Raw genomic sequence first — 24253 nt, 5'->3', positions numbered from 1 at the left:
GTGTGTGTGTGTATATGAAATAACAATCCTGAACACTGAAAAATTAGATTGAAACAAATGACTTATAATTTTTGTAGTTCAAGAAAAATTAATAAAATTGACAGGCAAAAATTAATTGTTATACATATTTAACTACAAAATAGGTCAAAATAGGTCAAATACATCAAATCTAGTTACTTAGCAAAAAGCTTAAGAAACTTACATAAGTCACTTTATATCTTTCAAATTATAACAATTATTTAAAAATTATATTTACAAAATGTTTATGGCAACAAAATGTATTTTGACAATTATTTTTGAACTTCATTGATACTACATATAATTCAAAACTAAAATTATTTATTTTTAATTTATTGTCGATGACAATAATAATGATAATATTTTGTTATGTTTAAGTTATAATTATGATACATACCTATGAAGAAGTCTTAAAATGTATTATTATTTTGGCAATTTATTGGCAACAAAAAAATTATTATAGTCTAAATTCTATAGAACAACAATGTAGGTAATTATTTAATTATGGACACAAATTTCCAAAAACAATGATAATAAAAAACAGAGTAGAAAGAAAAAGTAAAATAAGAACCAGGAGTGGATACATGGGAAGTTATGGCAATCCTCTCTTACAAATTTTAAAATCAATTTAAGATACTTATTAAAAAAATTAAAATAATATAAATTTTTTTTTTGATGCGAGCTTTTAGATATGTTTGCCTCTCCTTCTTCTATAAATAATAACCATCTATATTCACCCACCCTCATATAGAACATAAAATAAGGAGATAAAATTACAAATTTTAAAGTAAAAAAAAAACAGTTACAGCATTATAACTTAGGTCAAGTAGTATTAAAATATAAAGTAGTTGACTTATGTAATAATCTAATATAAAATAATATGTCACTTGGATTGAGATAAATGGTTACGCATTATCACAGATGACGGAACGATCAGTTGATAATATTTAAGTAATGACTAGTGGCTCGTCATCTGAAAAGCCTTGAACTGCTGGTTCATCATCTGAAAAATTAACAGCATAAATAGAACATCAATATTAATTGAACTAATAATTTTTAACTATAAATTTTATTATTCATTATGAATATATGCATAAAATATTGAGTTTTTATACCTTTAAATACTCCTAGACCTAAGAGAGCATGAAAAATACCCAAAATTAATTATAAATAAATATTACATTAAAATTTTATAATGCACTGAAGTTAATAAAACTTTAGAAAAATATAACAGAAACAAATATTTAAAATAAATACTACTTACCTAGACTGTCAACTCCAGTGAAAGTAGCTGATCCAGACCGTGTATCGTATCGACTATTGGCAAATTGCACGAAACTATTTTGTAAATTCCTATGTCTAACAACAAAATATACCAATCCTGCAGATAATCCTACTACTAATAGTACCAAAATCATAAACGTCCATCCAGTATTGACACCAACAACCACTGGGTCAGAATTTTGCATATCAGCTATAAAAATATACAAATATACATTTATGAATGTAATCACAATTAATAAAAATATTACATCTATAGAAATATTGTACTTACCATCGATTGAATTAAACGAGAATACTTCAGACATACGAGATACATAGCCTGCATCTGTTGCCAACTGCACAGCAACTGACAATTGATTACTTTTTGGTGGATCGCTGATATTAAATGGTGAATCTTTAGCACTATATGTTTGGGCAATTGTGCTATTTATTTCACTGCCTGCAGATATATGTACCAAATAATGAATGACTCTATAAAAAATACACATATATGTATCATAAAATTGTGTGACAACCAAAAAGCTACTGGATTTACGATTTTTGAAGTGTAGAGGGTAGTATAGGTTTTTTCCAAGATACTTCATAGTGACCACCAGGCATGTTGAATACCTTAACCTGATGAGGAAGAGGTAGTTCTGGAGCACGATAATTAATTAATGATGATGGAATAGCGTTTGGTGTAATGGTTGACACACTAATTAAATAATTCCCACCATAATTTATGGGAACGGTAAGATGAGCTTCAGCATCAAATACATTTGAAACAGAAATTTCAGTCTTATTATTTTTGTAAGTTTCCAGAATATTTACCTGAAAGCAAAAATAAAAATACAATTTGGATATGGACTAAATTAAGATATTTTTATAAAAAATTTACTTTATAAGACTGTTGAACTGAATGACAAGATGCTTTCCAGCTAATAATAATCATTGCTTTGGTAGAATGTTCCATTGGTTCAATTTTAATGTCCTTAGGTGGAACAGTCGGATCGAATGGAGTAGTAATTTCAAGTGGTCTTTTAGACAATGGTCCAATACCATTGGGACCAATGATACCAACATCAATCGTTAGTGATGTACATGATTCAATATTGCTCAAAATAGCTATAGTTGCTGAAGTATTATACTTATGTCCTAAAATTAATATTAAAATAAGTTCTGAAAATTAAAATTACAATTCTTAATTTAACAAACCACTGAGAAGTTCATTAGTATTTGTGCCATAATAAACTCCGTACAACCACTTGGTTTTTTCCAACTGTTTAGGTGGACTCCATTGTACTTTGATTGTAGACTCTTTTTTATCTTTAATGTTAACCAAAGAACCAGTTATATTTGTCACAGTCGGTAATTGTTGACCTAATTATTAAAAAAATTAATATTGTTGGTCTGGATTTTAATTAAACTAATTTTTACCTTCAGTTTTTGCAGAAATAATGTATTTCATGCCAATATATCGTTTATTGTATGGTGTTACATTAATTGTATATCTTACACCAGGTGACAATTTGGTGACTAATAATAAGTATAAAATAAATAAAATATTAAAAAAATTTCTTAAAATTAAATGAAACTTACTTATTAATTCATTTTTTCCATTAGATACATTAAATGATTGGACAGAATTAGGATAGGGTCCTTCTTTAATCGGTGCTGATGATACAATATTAAAACCTTCTGCATGTTCAACACTTTCCCAAGTTAAAGTCAAACTATTTTCGGTTGCATTAATGATATTTAATTTTAAATTAACATCTACTAAAGAATCTTCATCGAAGTGGAACCTTTTCACAGCAGATCGTTCAGATTCAAATTCAGATGTCTTGGCAGTAACCTAGATACAAAACACAATAATAATAAATAATAATATTCTATAGTTATTATTTTAAATCATAAAATATTTACCCAAAAACTATATTCAATACTTCTGCGATATAATGATGATCGAACAGGATATGATTGAGTAGCATTGTTGTAATCAGCTTCAACAGATAAAACCATTGCTGGATGTGGTGGCTCAACATAAACATTATATGATAAAATGCGACCAGCTGGATTTTCTGGTCTAGTCCACGTGACTAATACTTCTTCGGAATTGACTTGTTTAACTATTACATTTAGTGGAGCACTGGGAACTGCAAATTTAATTTAATTTAATTTATGTACAAATATTTTCATTTAATTGTACATACCGCCTTCAGAAGTTGTGGCCAGTATGAAATATGCAGGTGGATAAATAACATCAGGTTTATTTACTTCACGGACATATACAGTCAAATTATAGGTAGTATAAGGCTTGAGCAATGTAAACCTATAATTAGTTTTACTTGTCCAAGTTTTATTAATGCATGTTTCTGGCATTCGGAATTCACTAATTGATGGTAAATATTCTAAACTACTAGAATATGTTGGAGCTATCCAATTTAAAAGTAGTGAATTTGGAGTTGTTTCATGATCTTGAATAGACATTAAAGATACCTATAAATAAAGTAATAATTTATTTTCAATAATAATACATTCTAAAAACAAAATGTACTTTAAAAAAAAATACTGTTTAATTATTTTGAACTTTGTATATATTATACTATTATTAAACAATTTTTTAGATAATAGAAGTAAAAGTTTACAGAAGTGTGTATTATAAAAATAAGGTTTAATTGCATTATTAATTAATCTCTAAATAGTTTAATTAATAATTCTAATTTTCAAACGATATGAGACAATGAAAAATAGTCTTAAAAAAAAAAATTATATGAAATTGAATAACTATGTAATATTTCATATAAAACAACAATGAAAATATTATAATTTCTTAAATTGCAATGATATATGCAAAAATAAAAAAACTTTAAAATATTTTCATTGAAATAAGAATAAATTGGCAGTTTAATATAATTCAGATACTAACTTGAATACTGTAAGTCTTGTTTGCTGAACTACAATTTTCTTCGTCAGTGCCATCATAACAATCTTTGTGTCGATTGCATCGTTTTGATGCAGGAATACATTTGCTGCCATCACATGGAAATAGACCTATTCCACAACTTGGAGTTCCTGGAGCTGAATAAAAATAAAATGTTGTTTTATAGTAAACAATATACTTAACCCAACCATATAATTATCAATTATTAATAAGTAATATTTACTTTGATTATTATTAGTACAAAACATTTCATCACTTCCATCTGGACATTGTGGGGTTCCATCACAGACATTATCAGTACTAATACAAGATCCAGATATACGACATTTAAATTCATTACTATTATTTTTGCAACGACCAACAAAATTGTTGTTTTTGCAATTGTTTTCATCTTCACCTTGATCGCAATCAGCAATTTCATCACATATCCAAGAATCTTCAATGCATAAGCCTAAATCAAAAAATCACAAATAATTATTTATAATTTTAATTTTGTTTCAACACTAATATTTTAACAAAATGCAATAAAGAGATCTGTCTATTATTAGCCATTTATATATAATGTATTATAAAATAAAACAATTATAAGTAAGTTGAAAAATCAAAACTAACCGCTATTGCATTGGAAATAATGTTGAGGACACATATTTTTAGGAGTAGAAACAGTAGAAGTTTTATGAACATCTAGAGATGGCACAGTTCCACATTGTTCTTCATCTAATCCATCTTCACAATCCATTACTTTATCACATTTCCACCAATAAGGAATACATTTTCCATTGCTACACTGGAATAACCATTCACTACATGTATCCTAAATAATTGTAAAAAAAAAAAAAAGATAATAAATAATAGTTAGTAAATATGCATATATTCAAAATTAATTTAAACATTTTTACTCACATTAGTAGTAATAAATGTTGATGCAGGAGTTGTATTTGAATCAACAATGAAATGCTTAGTTGTAGAGGAACAATTAACTTCATCACTTTTAAATCCATCATTACAATCATCGTCTCCATCACATTTCCAAGATGCAAATATACATTTTTTATTGGCACACTAATTAAAAAATAATATATAAATATATTATAAATATAACATAAATAACTAATTATAAATAACAAACCTCAAACTGCCAATTTTCACAGTTTTTAACTTCACAATTGATTTCATCTTTTCCATCTCGACAATCTTTTTCACCATCACATTGCCATTTAATTGGAATACAAGTGTTAGCAGTATCAGGGCAATGAAAACTATTTGCTGAAGGAAGAAAAGAGATTTATAAATTATAATATAATTGAAATATATATTAAATTAATATACTAATATACTAACGTGGGCAAGTAGTTGAAGAATTACTGGAAATATTAGAACAGTCAACTTCATCTGATCCATCATGACAATCATCTTCTAAATCACAACGCCAATGCATAGTAATACATCTGCCATTTTTACAACGAAACTGTCCATCCGAACAGTTAGAATATTCTGAAAGTTTTTAAATTAAAAGTAAGTTTGAGGATATTTTATCAAATGTAAGTTTAAAATTCTGGGTAATAATTTACTACCATAAATTTCATTCAACATTTGTAATGAATAGAATACAGAAAATAAATATTTAAGACGAATAATTTCTTATAATCTTGTAAATCATGAATAAGCGAAAATATAAAAATTATCTAATTTTAATTTTATTTAACTGAAAAATTACATTAATATTAATGTATAATCAATATTTTAAAAAAATATTTTCATTTGCAAAAAAAAAAATAAGATTGTTTAAATGATTTTATATTAAACCTTAGAATAAAACTTTTATTAAAAATATGAATAATCTTATTTTCAACTGAACTATTTACACTATCAATATATTTTAGTTACTAATCATAGACATATTAATATTCATTAAAAGTTTCATACAAGAAATTACATAATAGATTACCCTATGATCATACAACATTAAAGTTTAGGTTTTTTTTATTTAATTTTATCATTTATTACAATTTGTTCAGAAATAGAAACTATTAATTCCAAGAATAATAAAATCAAACAAATAAATTACAAATAAGGTCATAAGTATTTTCTTTAACTGTTGTTAATAAATAATTGTTCTAACATTAGATATTTATATGAAAAATGTATTTGCTGATAAAATATGTAAGTATAAGTAATACTATTGATTTTAAAATATACTGTATAAATATAATATATTCTAAGCTTAATGGTAATATACATGTATTAAATTTAAGAATCTGTAGCTTTATAACCATATTTTAAAATAATAAAATTGGTATACTTTGAGTATTTAGTAATAACTAAATTTGTAAAAAAAAAAAAAATTTCTATTGGAATTTATTTAAATATTAATTCACAAAAAAAATAAAATAAAATAAAAAAAGATGTATATTTACTGCAATTTAATTCATCTGAACCATCTTCACAGTCAGGATCAAAATCACATGTCCAATATAATGGAATGCACTTTCCGTTATTACATTGGAATGAATTTGGACCACATGAAACTTTAGTACACTTTGTCTATAAAAAATTATAAAGTCATTAATAAGAATATACTAATATATATATATATATATAAGAGAAATGGTAAAAAGAAAACTTAGCAAATTGTAAAGAAAATACAAACTATGCACGAAAAGAAAAAAAAAAAGAGAAAAAAGAAAAGCACTCATTGAATTTTAACTATTCCAGAATACTAATTAATACATTATTATGCCTCATATTATTAATTAAATTAGATAAGTAATAACAAAAAAATATGAAATAATATTGTTTTATTTATTAAAGATGTTTGTTAAAAATTCTTTTGCTTTAAACCAAGATTTTCTATGTCCTTTAAACATCACACGGTATAGATGCAAAACATAGGTTGCCACCCCTTATATATATATATATATATATATATAGATATTTGACATGAACCAATTGTAGCAAATTGTTGTATCCAAAATCATTAAAATAAGAAAATGCATAAATAAAAAGAATCAAGAAATCAGTACTCTTTTACACAGTGGAAACATGTTTTTTAAGTTATTGCAAAAAAATTGATATTTATATACTTAATTATAAAAAAAATATAATATTTTGAGGAAGATAACAAATTATTGAAACTTACTTCATCTGAATTATCTCCACAGTCATTATCACCATCACATTGCCAATACTTAGGTATACAGTTACCATTAGAACACTGAAAATAGTCAACTGAACAAGTATGACCAACTAAAATAAGAAAAAGTCAATGTTAAATGTTATAAAACTGAAATTAATAAATCTACATTAAATAATACCTAATAATAGACTACAAAATAACATAATACAGTAGACTATTAATCATTGGTGCACATACAGGAGTGCCAAATGGATGCTTAGCACCCCCAATTTATTCAGATGTAAAAATATTGTTAAAAGATTATATTGTGTTCATTTCGGTTTGCATTGGAAACGCACAAATGCAACAGACATATAATGTACATCTATGTAAGCAGTAGGAATATTAAGTATTTGGGTTTATCATGTTACTTATTTACTTCGCATGTGATATTGGGATGATGATCAAATTTATTTATAGTACTTATTGTTAGAATACTATTTGGGATTTTGTTTTTGTATACCATCTATCAGTTTGATCGCTTATTGATAAAAAATAATGGATGATTTAGTTATAAAAATAGAAAATTGCCAATCATCACGTCAATATTTAGGGTGGGTTTTGTTCTTTGCTCAGTTTGCCCCTCTTCTCATAATTAATCTCGAGGTGAATAATTTTAACACTCCTAAGTTATAGGCAAAATGCACCTCTTTTGATAAGTCAAAGTTTAAGGAGAAGAAAATGTTGAATTATTAAAAATTAAATAAATTATATTTTATAAGGTATTTTATATATTATAAGTCTTTAAAAATTACATTTTTAATATTTATTATTGTAGAAATACTAGATATAATTCTAAAATATTTGGCTTTTTCAATAACTTTAAGCAAATTCATTTCTTCTACAAATAATAATGTAAATAATGTTAACTTTCTTTTTTTTGAACAATAATAATGCATATTATTAATAACTACACTACACTGTCATACTCACACAATGCATGATTTAATGAACATACTGCAAATAACTAAAACTGAAATCTATTGTATCAAGTTATCAAGGTTTGAGTTACCAACAGTCAATTATAATAGTTCACTAGTACAAAAAGTCATAAGTGGAAAACAATTACGGTTGTGCACTATTTTTGTACTAAATGTGGATAAGAAAGTTTGAAATATCAAAAACTTGTCCGATTAATTTTTGGGCTAACAAGATTATTTAAACGTTAAGTATTATTGTTACTTGAAGGGGAATTTTAATATTCGAGATATCTACTGCATTATAAATTGAGTTTTAACATAATATAACGTAAATAAGATGTGAGTAAAAAAAATTTAACAAGCGTAAACAAATTGTGTTACCTGATGGACAAGTACCATTGACAAATGGTTCCTTAAGACCAGGACAAAGGCAAATATCATCAGATTTACTCATATTGTCAGGACATTGACAAGAGAACTTTTGATTTGGTAAACCAAAACAAAAATGAGAGCATTTATTACTTGCACATGCATTAGTATCAATTTGTGACATATGAGAAAACACCTAATAAATAGTACATAAATAATAAATATAATTCATATAAGGAAAATATATTATACTTTTAAATCCATTAACCCAGGTAAATGTAACGCGATTGTTTGTATTTTAGCACCAAGATCCTTATCAGACATAAAAATTGAATTTTGCTTCCAATCATCCCAATAAATCCAATCTTTAAGAACAGCTACAGCAAATGGATGAGAAACTTTTTCCTGTAATTATAAATTTAATAAACTATACATTATTTTAAAATGGAATATTAATACTTACATCGTCTTTTATAACTTTTTTCATGTTATTCCCATGTAAATCACAAGAAGCTATATAATCATGTCGAGCATCCACCCAATATAATCGTTCAGCTATGTAATCAACAGCTAGTCCATTTGGCCAAACAACAGATTCATTATTAATTAATGTTTTCACGTCCGACCCATCTAAATTAGATCTCGCTACTTTGGCTTCACCAACAGCCCAATCAGTCCAAAATAAATAACTGTAAGTAATTAATATTTTAAATGATAAAATAATAAAAATTAAATAATATTTAAAAATTATTAAATGGTTAATATTTGTAATATAATAAAAAAATAAATAAACAGTTTATGTGTATATATATAAATAATTAAATTATTCACCACAATTAAAAATATAAAACAAGATTAAACATTAAAACGAAATCCAAAAAATATAAAATATAAATAAAGTATACATAAAATATATATTGGTAACTTTTTGTTTCTTTGGTAGTTTATATTTTATAGAAGTCTCAAACGATATATATTTTTAAATATCGATATCGAATTGATACAACCAATATTTTATCACGGCATCGAAATATCGATAAATCGAAAAATCAAAAAACTGATTTATTTCTATTTAGTATTTAGTATTTTCTAATATTTATACATAGTACATACCTAGGTATATATCCAAAATTTATAATAGATTTATTTTTTTTTGCACATATGTAAATGTGAATGAAGGTTTGTAGTATTACCATTAAACTTGATTGCATTGGAACAATTGCGACAAAATACTTCTTTTTTATTTAAAATAACTCCATTTAAATCAACTTTGAACCCGAAATGCTTCCATACTTCACTCCTTGCACCAAGAAGAGGTACCAATTTCATCACGTTAGCCATAATAATATTTATTATTTAAATTTTAATATAAGTTTTAAGAATCACGAATAAAACGAACAAACGTGAATAAAATGGCAAAAATACAACGATAGCAAATAAATAAAAGAACGCGAACAAAATAACAAAAAAACAACAATCGCGAATAAATCAAACTTATCAACTAAACCGAACGAACAAAAATATGACGAGAACAGTACAATACTATATAATATATAATAATATAGTATAACTCGTAAAGTATAATTAATAAATATGGGCGAATGGTCAAAATAGTACTTTACTATTTTATATTTATCATTTAATTCTATATAATATTAATGGGCATTGCCGCATTGGGTATTGAACAAGTTAAAAATAGATATAGATTATAGACAATTATCCATTTAGGTTACCCGCACTAGTGATGGACAGAAACGACTATTTGATACTACCGACTATTATTCGGTTTTCATTACGTACTACCGACTATTATTCGACTAATAATTTGCACGACCAACTATATACAAATCATAGAAATTAGTCGAATAATTAGTCGACTATTTTTTTCCAACCAACTAATATGAATAAATAAAATTAGTCGACTAATTATTCGACTACTTTTTTCCAACCAACTAATATGAATAAATGAAATTAGTCGACTAAAATAACTGACTAACTCGGTAATTCTAAGAAATTTAAATTGTAGTCGTAATTCTATTTAAAGGTAAGGTTTTGTTTCCGCAGTTGACTGCAGCAGTCTACATAGTCAAAACAAAAATAACGATAATGACACGCACGGTGCACGTCGCACACACTACAAATTTAAAACAGTTGTAATTTGTATTTATTTTTCCTAGTTATGTTTATGTTTTTTGTTATATTGTTGAATTAAAGTAATTCATGCTAAAGTTTGCAATCAGTCCAATAAAAGTCAGTTGAATAATAAAAAAAAGTCAAATTGAATAATGGTAATTAGTCGAATAATAAAGTAAGTCGAATAATAAAAATAAGTCGAATAATAATAACTTGTCAAATAATAAAAATTAGTCGAATAATAATAACTAGTCGAATAATAAAAATTAGTCGAATAATAATAACTAGTCGAATAATAAAAATGTTCAGAGTAACTAAATTAGTCATTTGATACTACCGACTAAGTCGGTAGTTATTAGTCACTTTTGCCCATCACTAACCCGCACACTACACGCTTTTTATCGGCCGATAGTTTTGTCGAGTTGAGCTGTTAGTGCGCACACTGGACCAACTAAACAGTCGGGTTGGTGGTGACTGCGTACACCTGCCAACAGTTGGCCGATCATTGCTATCGACAATTTTATTATATAGTTGTTATTATATTATATTATATGTATTTGTTGCTATTGAAGAAAGTGGTCGCGTGAAAATTAATGATAAAATGTCCAGAAATGTAATTATTGCTTTGATATAACGGAAAAGAAGGATTACGAAGAAAAGAAACCGAAAATATTGGGTACATTCTATCTACACTGATAGATTATTACAAGGAAAGTTCTATATAATGCACACAAAATTATTATAGAGCGCGGGTCTTTTTTCGATTTCCTCTATTAAATTTTCAATAGATGATTCGACAAACAGCGACATCTTCTACCAGCAATAATTTCCTGTGTCGACTTACCTTCTATCGGTCTAGTCGGCCAAAAAATTAATCAGCATGTGTGCGAGCGATGGGAGAGCGTCATAATGATTAAACAGTCTGCCGATAGTTCAATTTAGTTTGAAGGCAATCGTACAGTCCATCAAACTTATTAATCAGCCGATACCAAATCGTTATAATGTAGGCTCTTACATTAACCATACAATGTAAAAGCCGACTAAACTATCGACCGATAAAAAGTCTGTAGTTTATGGGCTCTTCTTTTATGCTATATTCAAAATGTTTAAATTATTTTAGATTTCTTATCGTAATGACGTAATACTATATACTATAGGTCCGATCGACCTATTTATTGTAAATAAAAATAATAAATATTAAATATTATATTTTATAGTTTGTTTTATACCTTAAACAGTGGTCGCATATGTAACATAACCTTAATAAATGCCCCATCCCTCGTTAAGTGATTTTTTTCTATATACCTACATTACGATATTTATTTAGATATCAAAATTTTCAATATCGATATATCGATTTTAATTTCGATACCGATATTAAATAAATCATGAAATTTGTACTTAATATCGATATCGAAAATAGCTGAAAAAAATCTAATGATATAGATATTATATCGAAATATCGATATAATTTGAGACCCCTAATATTTTATGATATATCTTAGGTAGTTTGCTATTTGGAAGTACTGATTTGATATTACTCACGAATGTGTTGGTGGTCTATATAGGATATTCGTCTAGTATACACCTAACAATGAATTTTTAATTTGAAACTGGTAGTACTTTACAAATAAAATAATACTCCAGACTAAGCATTTATTTATCTATATATTACTATTTAAACATTATTATACAATGTTGAGTTTAAGTTTATAATTTACTTACCCTGCTCTAGGATGGACAGCTATTCCTCTAGGTTTCTTTAAATAAGTAGGACCTAAAATAGTTCGACGCATGTGCCCAGGAATTTTATTATCAGTACGAATAACTTCAATTTTTGACATAGCGCCATCAACAAAGTAAAGATGTTTAGATACCCAATCATATGCCATTCCTTCAACACTACTAAGACCAGAGTTCACTAAAATTTCTGGACCTTCTTTGCCATCAGATAAACATTGTCGCTAAAATAAAATAATTAAATTTAAATTGACATTAAATAAAAGCAAAATATTCATAAAATGTTTAAATACTCCAATAGTATCTGTAACAATATCAGCCCAAAAAATACAATTATTTTTCACATCAAACTCAACAGCAATGACATTTTCTAGTTTACGGACAGGTAACACTTCGAATGGTTTATCATTGAGACTTAATCTAAGAATACGTTCTTTTTGAGCAACTAAAATGAATTCCGGTTTTTCCCTAAAAGTGATATATTAATTTAATAAATTTAATTATATCAGTTATAATTTTGAAATCAAAACTTACTCAAATGGACATGGAACTTCTTGAGGCATAAATTCTAAAGAACGACCTACTCTACACTTATCACCAGGAATTAAACGATATCCTTTAGTACGGTTATACATTTGACCAGGTTTACATGTTGACGGAATAATATAAGGATCAAAGCTACTTGTTTTATTCCTAATACATTGTTTAGAACTTGACATCCATGTAAATCCATGATCACTGAAAAATAATTAAAACCATTTTGATCTGTTAATTTTATTTTAATTTAAATAGTGCATATTATTTTTTTGAAAATTTGAAAAAATAATTTGTTAGTAATTATTTGAAGAGTATAATACTACTGAAATATCTGGCTTCGCACAGAATAGTCTTGTCTAGGGTATAATTTTTAACATCATAGTACCTTATATTATATAAAACCTAGCCATTTTTAAATAGCTTAAGGGTAAGAATTTTATATTATTGATTATAAATTCACAGTGCAATACAAATTGGCAGTAATATCTCTTTAAATGCAAAATAAATTGGCAACACAAATTTTTTTTTTAATTTTTTCTAATAGCAAATCTAGAGCATTAATGCTTTAATTAGAGAAACCACTATTTCAAATTTCAAGTTCATACATTTTTGAGATGTAATAATCAGTCAGTGAATAAGAAGTATTTGAATTTCATATGTAGATTAAAAGATTACCTTTCCATACATTATCATTAGAATAAACCAAATTAAAATCGAGTAAAACATGGCCTTAACTAAATGAAAATCTAAAGAAGACAATAACACTAATAAGATTACTACAGTCTACAATGAATGAGTCAACCAACAATTTTGGAATATATACTTAGAATTATAAATATTTTAATATTATATTATAACACGTATTATATTATTATTATATATTTAAGCAAAAGTATATGTGGTCTTTAATAAAAAATATGTATGAGCTAAAAGAATAAGTAAAGTATTAAAATTCAATTTTATTAAAAAATTAGACATTGTACATTAATGTTTTTTTTTTTTACATATTTTCTGCATTCTGGAAATAAAACTTTTTTGACAACTTGTTGTTTTATAGTAGCATGCAGATGACAGATAAAAAAGTAGTTCATAGTTACCATGTAAAATCTTCAATATCACATTCACATGTTACAGTTTGAATTGGTCGATCATCATTTAACCCGTTATAACAATTTGATTTAGGTGCTTTTCTTAAAAACATTTGAGTCTGCCCAAGAACACAGGATGTTTTCAAATGGTCGACTGAAGAAGTAGGAGTCCAAATTTTATAATCATCTTTGGTGCAATTATATGCTATACAAAATAATGATAATATAAATAAAATAAACACAGATATTAAAAAGATATAACTATAAAACAAATAAATTTAATTCAGTCTTAAGTATTATAATTATAATTATTAAAATGGTTTACTGTTAATACAGCTTAACTCATTTGAAGAGACATAATTATACATTATACAATATTTTATAATAAAATCCTCAATTCTAACAACTTTTAATAAAAATGAATGTATTTATTATTTATTATTAATATTAATTTTATGTTCACAATAAAATTATTTAAATGAAAAAAAATGTATACCAAAATAATTTTAATATTTTATTTATTGTATAAAATATGGTGGTATTTCTCAAAAAATTATTTAAAAAAAGTATTTGAAATATTTACTATGATAAAATATACTAATAACTTACAAAATGCGTTTTTCAGATCAATTTTAACTATTAACCATTCGTGTTTTTCCAGAACTGAACCAAACATTGTGAAAACAGTAGTATTTTCTCCAGGTTCAGTCATTAATTCATAAACTTTGATTTTGCTGTCAGTAAAGTTTTTCTCAAGCCAAGTTTCTCCTTCATCAGTTGAATAAAGAATTTGACTTGTCTCCTCTTTTTCCAACTTGTAACATCGAACAGCAATTAGAATACCTCCATGATCACCAATATTGTAATAATGCATTTCTTTTAAGACTTGTCTCCATGTAAGTCCAGCATCTCTACTAACAAAAACCCCAGGTTTGCCTTTTAGTGATTTGCCAACTACTCCAGTAGCCATAATGATTCCTGGGGCAGATTTTGATGATAAAATGAATGTATGTGTTCTAGTGACAGGATATACATGAGCAAACATTTGAGTAAGATGTAAAGAACAGTTATCGGTCTGTAAAAAAAAAAAATTATTCGATAAATAAATCAATAGTTGGTATGTTAAATATAAATAACCTTTTCACAATGAGAAAAAGAACGTGTAACATTTAACAATCTCCAATCTACACCCCAATCAAAGGTAATTAAAGTAATAATATGCTCTGGGCCTATATCTATACTTCCTCCTGACATTGAAGATGAAATCTGTGACACAATATATATTCCTTGAAGGCCTTTAACTTTATGTATATCAGCAAATGTTTCTGTCCATATGTCACTAAAAAATGATAATTTTGATTAAATAAATTCTTTATAAAAAATAATAATTTAACTAGGATTTTATACAAGTACAATTATGTTTTAATACATTAATTTATTAGGTCTTGAACATTTGAATAAAAATATCAATACCTGATTAATGATTCAGTCCATGTAATGTTAGGAAAATAAGCAACCACTCTTTCAAGTGACAAACTAAAGGATATGGAATCTTGATTAGAAGACTGTATTACATCAGATATGTATAAATTCGAAAAAATTGGAGTATGAGCAACAGCAACCATTATTCTATTAGCAGTAATATCAGCGATATAATAATCACGTCTGTCAAGTTCAGTATCAAACCGAGTATGGATAAAATTACCTCCTTTATAGCTAATCAATAGATCTAAATTTTTCTGAACAAAAAATGTAATTAAGTTACAGTATTAAATATATTTACATTTTTAAAATAAATAAAACTAATAACTTATTTTAAAAATACCTTTGATAATTGAGTAGTTATAAACATATAATCATCTTTTACTTTCAAATGTACAACATTAACAGCTAAAGTAGTTAAATTATTTTGGCTAGAATTTATATTTTCGGAAACGGCAATTACAACAGATGTATTTGAAGATTCTTCACGCTGTATTATTAATGAATGACCTCGTTTATATAAATCCCATGTAACTGGAATCCAGAAATATGATTTTACGTGCTCTTCAAGCATAGTCCATGTTTTACCAAAATCATGAGTTATCCACAACTAAAACAAAAAAAAAAAAAAAAAAACAATTTAAGTAAAGGTTAGTCGTTTATTTGTAGAAATTATTTATATGAAATATTTCTACACAAAAATTAATTTTAATAATTTATAGAATACATTAGTAATAAACGGTTATACATTTAATATTTAAATCATAACTTAGTGTATTCAATAATATAAAATTAAATATAAAAATATGTTATAAATATTTTAAATTGTAATATATTATTGTCGGGTAGTTAACTTAAACAATAATATTTATAGAAATATAAAAATTAAGATAAAAATAAATATAAAAAAAACTTTTAAAATTAAAAATTTTTAATTTATTTTTTTACACTCAAAATTGTAATTTTTTTATAATATTCCAACTATAACATACTTGGGTAAATATTGAATACCTTGAACACTAAACAGTGGCGTAATTATGGGGTGGAAATGGGAATATATCCCCCCAAACGCTATTTTTTTACAATAACTATAATTAAATTCCCGTAATCATTAAGCTTTAAATGATTTTAATATAAAAAATAAGAATTCATGGATATTATCATAGTCGAGATTTTTTTTTATTTTACTATTATAAAATTACGATACCTCATCAGGCCCGACTCAAGGGGTAGGGCGACATTTTTCTGTACAATTTTAATATATAAAAAAAATAAATATAAATGAAGTGAGTACCTACAGTGGTTGACATATTATTACTATATATAATAACTATATTATACTATATATATATATATATATATATATATATATATATATAAATATATATTGGGTCTTGTTTTTGACTATTTATAGCATTATTGTAAAACTTGGTTTATTTTCCCAGGAAATTGCTTATCAACGACGTCGATCATTATATAATTCTATTCAGTGGTATAAGATATTAACTATTTTCGAATATTGTATTGCAGTAAACGTTGAGCAACAGTGTAACACCAATGACTTTTATTATTTATATTATAATAAAATGAGTAATAAAATAATATTATTTTTTCTTTAACTATGGATGTGTGTCTATTTTGTGATGGTGTAAATTTAATATATTACTAAATTACATATTAAATTATTAAATTAAAAATGAAAAGTCAGTAGAATGCCTTTATTTTTTTTTTTCAAAAAAAAGTAAAAGAATCTGATCAAGAAAATAGCTTGTCAAAATGTGATTCAGATTAAGACCAACTTAGCAAAGAATTTGTGGTAATAAAGTTGAACTATTTTTTTAAATAATCTAAAAGTTCATACATTTTTATATTTCTTATTTCTATGTAATTATTATGGCATACCCATGTCCATAAATTTAAAAATCATTAACACAAGTATATTTTCTTAGGAAAAACATAAAGAATTAGATCAATCTACTTCAATGATTACTGTGGAACAACCTATAAGTACAAAGTTAGGAAAAGTTAATGATTAAAAATTAACATTTTTACAATCATCATTATACCATTTGCCTCATTTAATTTATAATAATAAATTAATATAACATTGAGATATATGAATTTTAATGGTTATGGGAGGTGTGAGGGGCATAGCCACACTCTAACGATGGTATAAACTAATATCCCAACCCCACCCCAGAACCAATTCCAAATTACGCCACTGACACTAAAACAAAAATCCAATTTAAAAATCTTATATCGTATTAATTGTTTGTATATATTTTTTTAATAAAACCTTAATTATATTATACATTAAAATATTTCAAAATATAAGAAGTTAAAATATTGATTATATAGTTAGATTAAAAAGATATACATTTCAATCATTATAAAATAAGGTGATGGTTTTTGAAGAATTAAATTAAACACCTTATAATGAAAAATATTTAGTAATATATAAAGATATTTGAACATCCTGTTATGTTCTAATAAATTTCCTGCACAATAAATTCAATTTAGAGGACAGGAAATGATAAATATAGATATGAATACCATAGAAACAACCCACATAAAAGCTGACAAACATTATTTAAGATTGTAACAGTTCAAAAAGTTTTAATAAATAATAAATGTATTACCAATAATAAAGTACAATAGTATTGAGCATAATACAATCTTTAAAAAAATAAAATGTGTATAATATTTCAATATAAATTATACATACTTGTTTTGTGGGACTGATTTTGTCATGGACAACAAATACAAATGGTATATCAGGTCTATAAGTTACTACGCTAGGTACAAACGACAATTGAATGGATTTCAGGTGGTTACTATGATCAATTGTTGTGAATATTTTATGGTTTATTATATCTGTGTAAACACACTATGGGGCAAAAAATGCAATTAGTATGACATTACAATTATCAATTATATTAAATACACTGAAATACAAATATTTACATATGATTTAAAAGTAGGATGTATGTAAAACTTGTCGATGGAAGCATATAGATTTTCAACAGCATTAATTTTAAATGCTTCTGTCTTATTAATATAAGTATCTCCATAATCATATGATATGTATACGGCTGAAGAAAAAAATCCTTCACGAACTAAACATATGATAACATTTGAATTATCACCAACCCAATGAACCATCAATTGTTGTCGAGTTTCATTTAAATGGAAAACCTGAAAAATATATAAATTTAAATTAAATTATAATAGTCTCTTTAGTGTTTTTGATATTAAATTGTTCTTAGTCATTATGGAAATGGATTCTAAATTAAATCCTTCATTTTAAAGTATTGTAGTTAAAATGCATCAAGTTATTACATAATATACAAAATGTTTATCTTCTTTTAATTAATTGTATTAAATATAAAGAAATATAATATAAAGTTAAAAAAGTACCAATTCTAAACACTGAACTTATCAGTGACTGTAACCAATCAATGTACTTATTATTTTGTTTTAATTATAAAATTCACATTATTTTATAGTAAAAATAGAAATTATATAGAAAATAGCTACCACCTACAATAATTGTCAAATCATTAAATTAATTATATATTCACAATAAAATTGAATATATTAGGAAAATAACTAACAAATTTATTTGGTTTTTCTTTTTTTTTTTGTTGGCTTATCAAGGTATTAATTTATTATTTATAACTATAGTAAATAATGAAAGCTGTCATAAAATATTAATTTCATTGATTTTTTTTTCTGTATTACTATTTATTACAACATGTATTTAGAATAATTTCCATAAAATAGAATTACCTATCTAATAGCTAAGAAATATTTTATTATTTAATACATAAAAAAAATTATTTTTGATTCACAACTATAATTTATAAAGTTTATTAGTATTTTTTATTATTCATACTTATAGTTTTATTTTATGAAAATACTTAATAATTGATAAGTGATAAATTAATTATGTATTAATTTCACATGATTTTTAACAAAATTAGCTATATTTGAGTTTACATATTTTGTCATAAATACATGTTTTTATATATTTTACAGTTATTAAATATTTTTTTCATTTATAAAAAAATTTTGAAAATGTAAACTAGTGTTACATTTGACAATTTATTTTTAGATAATATTTTATCAGCTGAAATACTAGATATATTATCATAGTATTAACTCGTTTTTCTTACACAACAAACAAGTGGACATTAGGTAAACCAACATGGCTGATTTTTTTATTGATTTATTTTTTTTAATTATTAATTTCTTATAATTTCAATTAAATTTTATCAAGTCAAATGTATGATCGTCTAAAACCGAGAAAGCATTACATATTTCTGAATTTCCAAAGGAACATTTACAAAAGTAAAATATAAAGTAAATACAAAAGTATTTTATACTGTTTTGTTTGTGAACAATTTATAACTATTGATTAATGGTTTCAAGTAATACAACACTTACAAACTAATAAGCATTAAGAGAACAAAAATAGTAAGCCTAAATTAAGTTTTTTCAGTTATTATTTGTCTACCTTTTCTTCGGTATCTAACTGAAGTATCTAACAATATCTAACAGTGATTTACAAGGCCGTAACTGGAAAAAATTTCGAGGGGGGGGGTCTAACATTATTATTTAATACAATTTATGGTTAATAAACTATATTCACCGCTAAAATGTTTCTACTTTTGAAAATTTCGGGGGAGTCCCCCAGCCTTGGTGATTTATGTCAATTTTTTATTAATGCTGAAATTCTACTAACTCAATTTTAAAATATAAAATTTAAAATTTTAAGAATAGTAAATAATTACTACAAAATCGATCTTCAATGAATGCACACTAAGAAAAAAATATATATTCAACCAATTTACAAAGAAATTCTTTGTTTGATATAAACTCAATTGGTGATGGACCTATATAGGTATAAATTAATAAAATAATTGATGTAGACTAAGATGCAATAATTATTATTGATATAATTTCCGAGAAATCAAAAATATGATTGACACATTCATCGAACTATTTCAATATTTAATGAAGAATCCTCGATAAAAGCTGAAATTCTTTTAAAAATCAAAATAAATTACATTTCTGTTACTTACTTTATTTTGACAGATGTAATTACAAAATTAGAAGAATTCGTTATTTCATTTTAGTGGAAAGTGTTTAAGAAGAAATGGTAAAAATTCAAGGAACAATTGGTAAAATTATAAATGCCTATTAAAAATGTACTTCATAAAAATCCCAGTTTAGAATAAATGAAAATTATCAAAAATATTGTCACTGGTCTTTTTTTGAAATTTAATTGGAAAACTTTCTTGTTCAGAAACAGTCAATATGTAATATTATTATCCAATAACAACAGTTAATGTTAAAATATCATTCAGGCGGTATAAAATAGTTTTATGACCGAATCGATGACTTTGTGAATTAAAAATTTAAAATTGCATGTTGTCATAAATTGTAATCAAGATATTTATTAATTTTTTGTATATTTAGTTACTATTTTTTCACTACTTTTTTTTAATATAATTTTTCACTAAGGGTTAATTAAGTATATATAAATAATACTAATATAATGGGTTCATTCAAGTATTATGTTAGCACGTTTTTTACCCTCTCCCTCCATGTAAGCATACGTCAGACAGTGATTACTCCCTACCTCATATCATGTGTCAACATTTTACATAAACCCTATAAATTATTTTATTTTTATTAATTCAATTAATTTTTACAACTATCAAAATAAAAATAATAATAAGTTGTTATGTTTAATATTAATGTTTAATGTTGTCAAATTCATCGACTTTTACTTATTTCCTGTGTTAATTTGTATTTTAATAGTTACTAACATTATATTTAAAATTTAGCTCCTTTCCCCCATGTAAGGTATTGTCAAATTTCTCAAACTCTTCATCCTGATCTGCTTACATAATGCTTGAACGTCCCTAATATATAATTTGTGTTTTTATGTCATATAAATCTAAGTGTTCGTTATAAATTTCAATTATATTAAACTCTAATTTTCTTAAAACCATTAGTTTTGTTATAATTATTATTGTTGTAAATATTATATTATTGGTTGAAAATTAAATAATAAACGAAATTGCTATTAATAAGTATCATATGTACCTAAAAAACATAATTAGATTTAAACTTAGATTTATTTAGATTTTAATGAGGATTTTAAAATATATAGATATCGACGATCTTTAGAAATGATCGCTTTGCTATCTTCTACTCAAGACTTCAAGACCATATTTTCCCTTTCTATCATAAATAAAAAAATGTACTCTTATTCTCTTTGTATACCTAGATTAGTCTACATAGATATCGCCACTTAGGAAAAAATAAAGTTAAAAAATATATATGTAGTACAATTTTGAATTAAACAAATCAATAATTTAATTTCACTCAAATTATTACATTTATAGATATTATTGAAGAACCAATTTAAAATGGTAGGTTCATGTACACCCAATAGATTACAGTCGCTACTTATAATGTTGAAAATACAAATATTAAAGAAAAATTATTCTTAAGCAACTGTAATAATAGTTAAAACAATAACATATAAATAACCTACATATAGGACGTTATCCCAAAAGTATTGTACTCAGAGGCCAACTCACCCGGGCTGTTATGTTTCTATCGGAGACAATAGTTGGTGGTGGTGATAGCGTTGCCTTGATGTCTTCTCTTTTGGTCCTGACAGGGAAGGATTCTAACGAACCAGTGTTATCGGCCAGCCGGGGTAGATCGTCGGTGTACACGGAAAGGGATAAGGCATCCCTGGCGAATAGGGCCGCAAAAAAAAAGTACAAGACGGTTTTCATGGTACAAGCTTGTTCACAGTATCGTCGGTGAGTTGATCAAGACGTAAAAACAGGGCATAATACCGTAGAATACAATAAGGACGGACGGACGGCAGCAGGTTCTGCTATTATTTAGATTCAGATAGCGAAGAGAAGAACGTATTCGGTCTACGGCTCTGAGGTCGGAGAGTTGTGTAGCTCGCGACGAACGTTGCGATGCACAACTACGGTTTCCGGATGTTTCAATACAACTAAGTTTAGAGAAACGATTCGCTGTCACCGAGCCGCAACAATCGGATTTTACGCTCGAACACCATCATAATGTCTCGTATATAGCTGATAACGAACGCAATCACAACGGAAGTCAATATTGTGATGAACGCGAGTCGTGATTGCGACACCACCACCGAGTAACACTATACAAACAGTCGAAGACGGTACGTTTGTAATGCAATAGCGAACGGCGTAACGGTAGCAGCGCAGTTGAATTAATATATTATTATGGTAATAATAATAATAATAATAATAACAATAATAACGATGATGATGATTAATAAAAACGAGTGTAGTGTATCGCGCGAAGAGGGGAGTGACGATCGGGATGAGCACGACTACGCGCACGGAACGGAGCAGATAAGACGCGCGCACTCGCGTACGATTATTGCACGGGCGGCCGATTAGAACGGTGGCGGTGGTGGCGGGGGAAACGATCGGCGATGGAGAGCCGGAAGAGGGATCGCGCGGGCGTTGGTGTGTTTGCGCGTGCGTGCGTGTGCTGGCGCGACCATTTCTCTGCCCGTCCTTTCTGCCGCCCCCGTCCAAGGGTCGTCTGGTCGTTCTTCCGGTCCCGGCGGCGGTCGAGCTTTTGGATGCTTTCGTCATGGAACCAACGCGCGGTGCCGCCTCGGGGATTCGTCCATGAACGTGGGCCGAATGCGTCCCCGTGTCTACCGTAACCCGCGGACTGCCGACGGTTTGACACCTACCTCTATTGCCGCGGTGATTCGAGTAATAATCATTATGAAAAATACCATAAATATGTTCCCGCGGCAATGCGTGATTGTATTATGAACTACTAGTCACTGTATTGTGACTGTATTCTGGCGGCGAACACTCGTGGAGGATCATAAATCAATTAGAAGAAAAAAGTGTCACTATTTTGATAATTGTTGCATGAGGGTTTTAATAAAAGCTTCTCGCGATATTTCAAAATTAGATACCGATATTAAATAAAAAAATAAATAAAAATATGTATGTTAAAAAAAAAAACCGTTCTGAGCTTTACGGTTAAATTTCCACTAAGAACTAATGATTTATGTATGATACATTTTACACTGACGGCATTGACACATTATTTGAATAATAAATTACGGTCGTAAAATTCGTTTTCGAGCCAACAATTTTCATTCGCTTTAGAAATGTCGATGTCTGTGGCTGACAAATACAACTGTGGATATTGTTTATATTTTTATATTTCTGTTGAAATTATTTTGCTGATAATTTTAATAGTACAGTCGAGTCACGATAACTCGCAGTTGAAGGGGGATTAAAATTCACTACCAGATACGTATTATTCGATATACCTAACTCGAATTTATCAAAATTAAATCAAAACTTCGAGTTATGTAATAAAATATAATTTTAAAAATGTACGATGAAAAACTTTGTGATAAGCATATATACATAAATGTTAACACAAAATCTTCTAATTTGCCTATGACTTGAAATATAGAATTATTCACGCCTTCGGTAGATACAACAAATTGCCTAACAGTTTGTAATGATGA

The 24253-nt window shown here is 26.5% G+C and overlaps 1 protein-coding gene across 2 annotated transcripts; it reads right to left on the bottom strand.

Annotated features, from left to right (window-relative positions):
• Positions 1–410: 410 nt before the first annotated feature.
• LOC112683167 (sortilin-related receptor-like) lies at positions 411–23097 on the bottom strand. Of its 2 annotated transcripts, XM_025554066.1 has the most exons (33): positions 22284–23097; positions 18634–18864; positions 18395–18556; positions 16013–16279; positions 15661–15926; positions 15325–15526; positions 14797–15262; positions 14197–14392; positions 13097–13300; positions 12856–13030; positions 12548–12786; positions 9153–9378; positions 8942–9094; positions 8702–8885; positions 7365–7471; positions 6643–6769; positions 5567–5719; positions 5355–5491; positions 5129–5287; positions 4838–5039; positions 4449–4676; positions 4211–4362; positions 3495–3780; positions 3208–3437; positions 2881–3136; positions 2719–2817; positions 2497–2661; positions 2180–2436; positions 1838–2112; positions 1574–1773; positions 1283–1492; positions 1134–1151; positions 411–1021 (listed from the first exon to the last, which is right to left on the bottom strand). In XM_025554066.1, exons 1-33 carry the CDS (start codon positions 22485–22487, stop codon positions 966–968), a joined length of 6492 nt encoding a protein of 2163 aa, XP_025409851.1. In that variant the 5' UTR covers positions 22488–23097; the 3' UTR covers positions 411–965. The 2 variants fall into 2 exon arrangements, with proteins under 2 accessions (XP_025409851.1, XP_025409852.1); XM_025554067.1 differs by lacking the exon at positions 1134–1151 and having other exon boundaries at positions 22284–23096.
• Between the last annotated feature and the right edge of the window lie 1156 nt (positions 23098–24253).

The sequence above is a fragment of the Sipha flava genome, unplaced genomic scaffold, assembly GCF_003268045.1.
Source record: "Sipha flava isolate LNK unplaced genomic scaffold, YSA_version1 220_pilon_pilon, whole genome shotgun sequence".
Taxonomy (NCBI): domain Eukaryota; kingdom Metazoa; phylum Arthropoda; class Insecta; order Hemiptera; family Aphididae; genus Sipha; species Sipha flava.
Note: the sequence above shows the minus strand (reverse complement) of the source record. Positions and strands in the feature narration are given on the sequence as shown.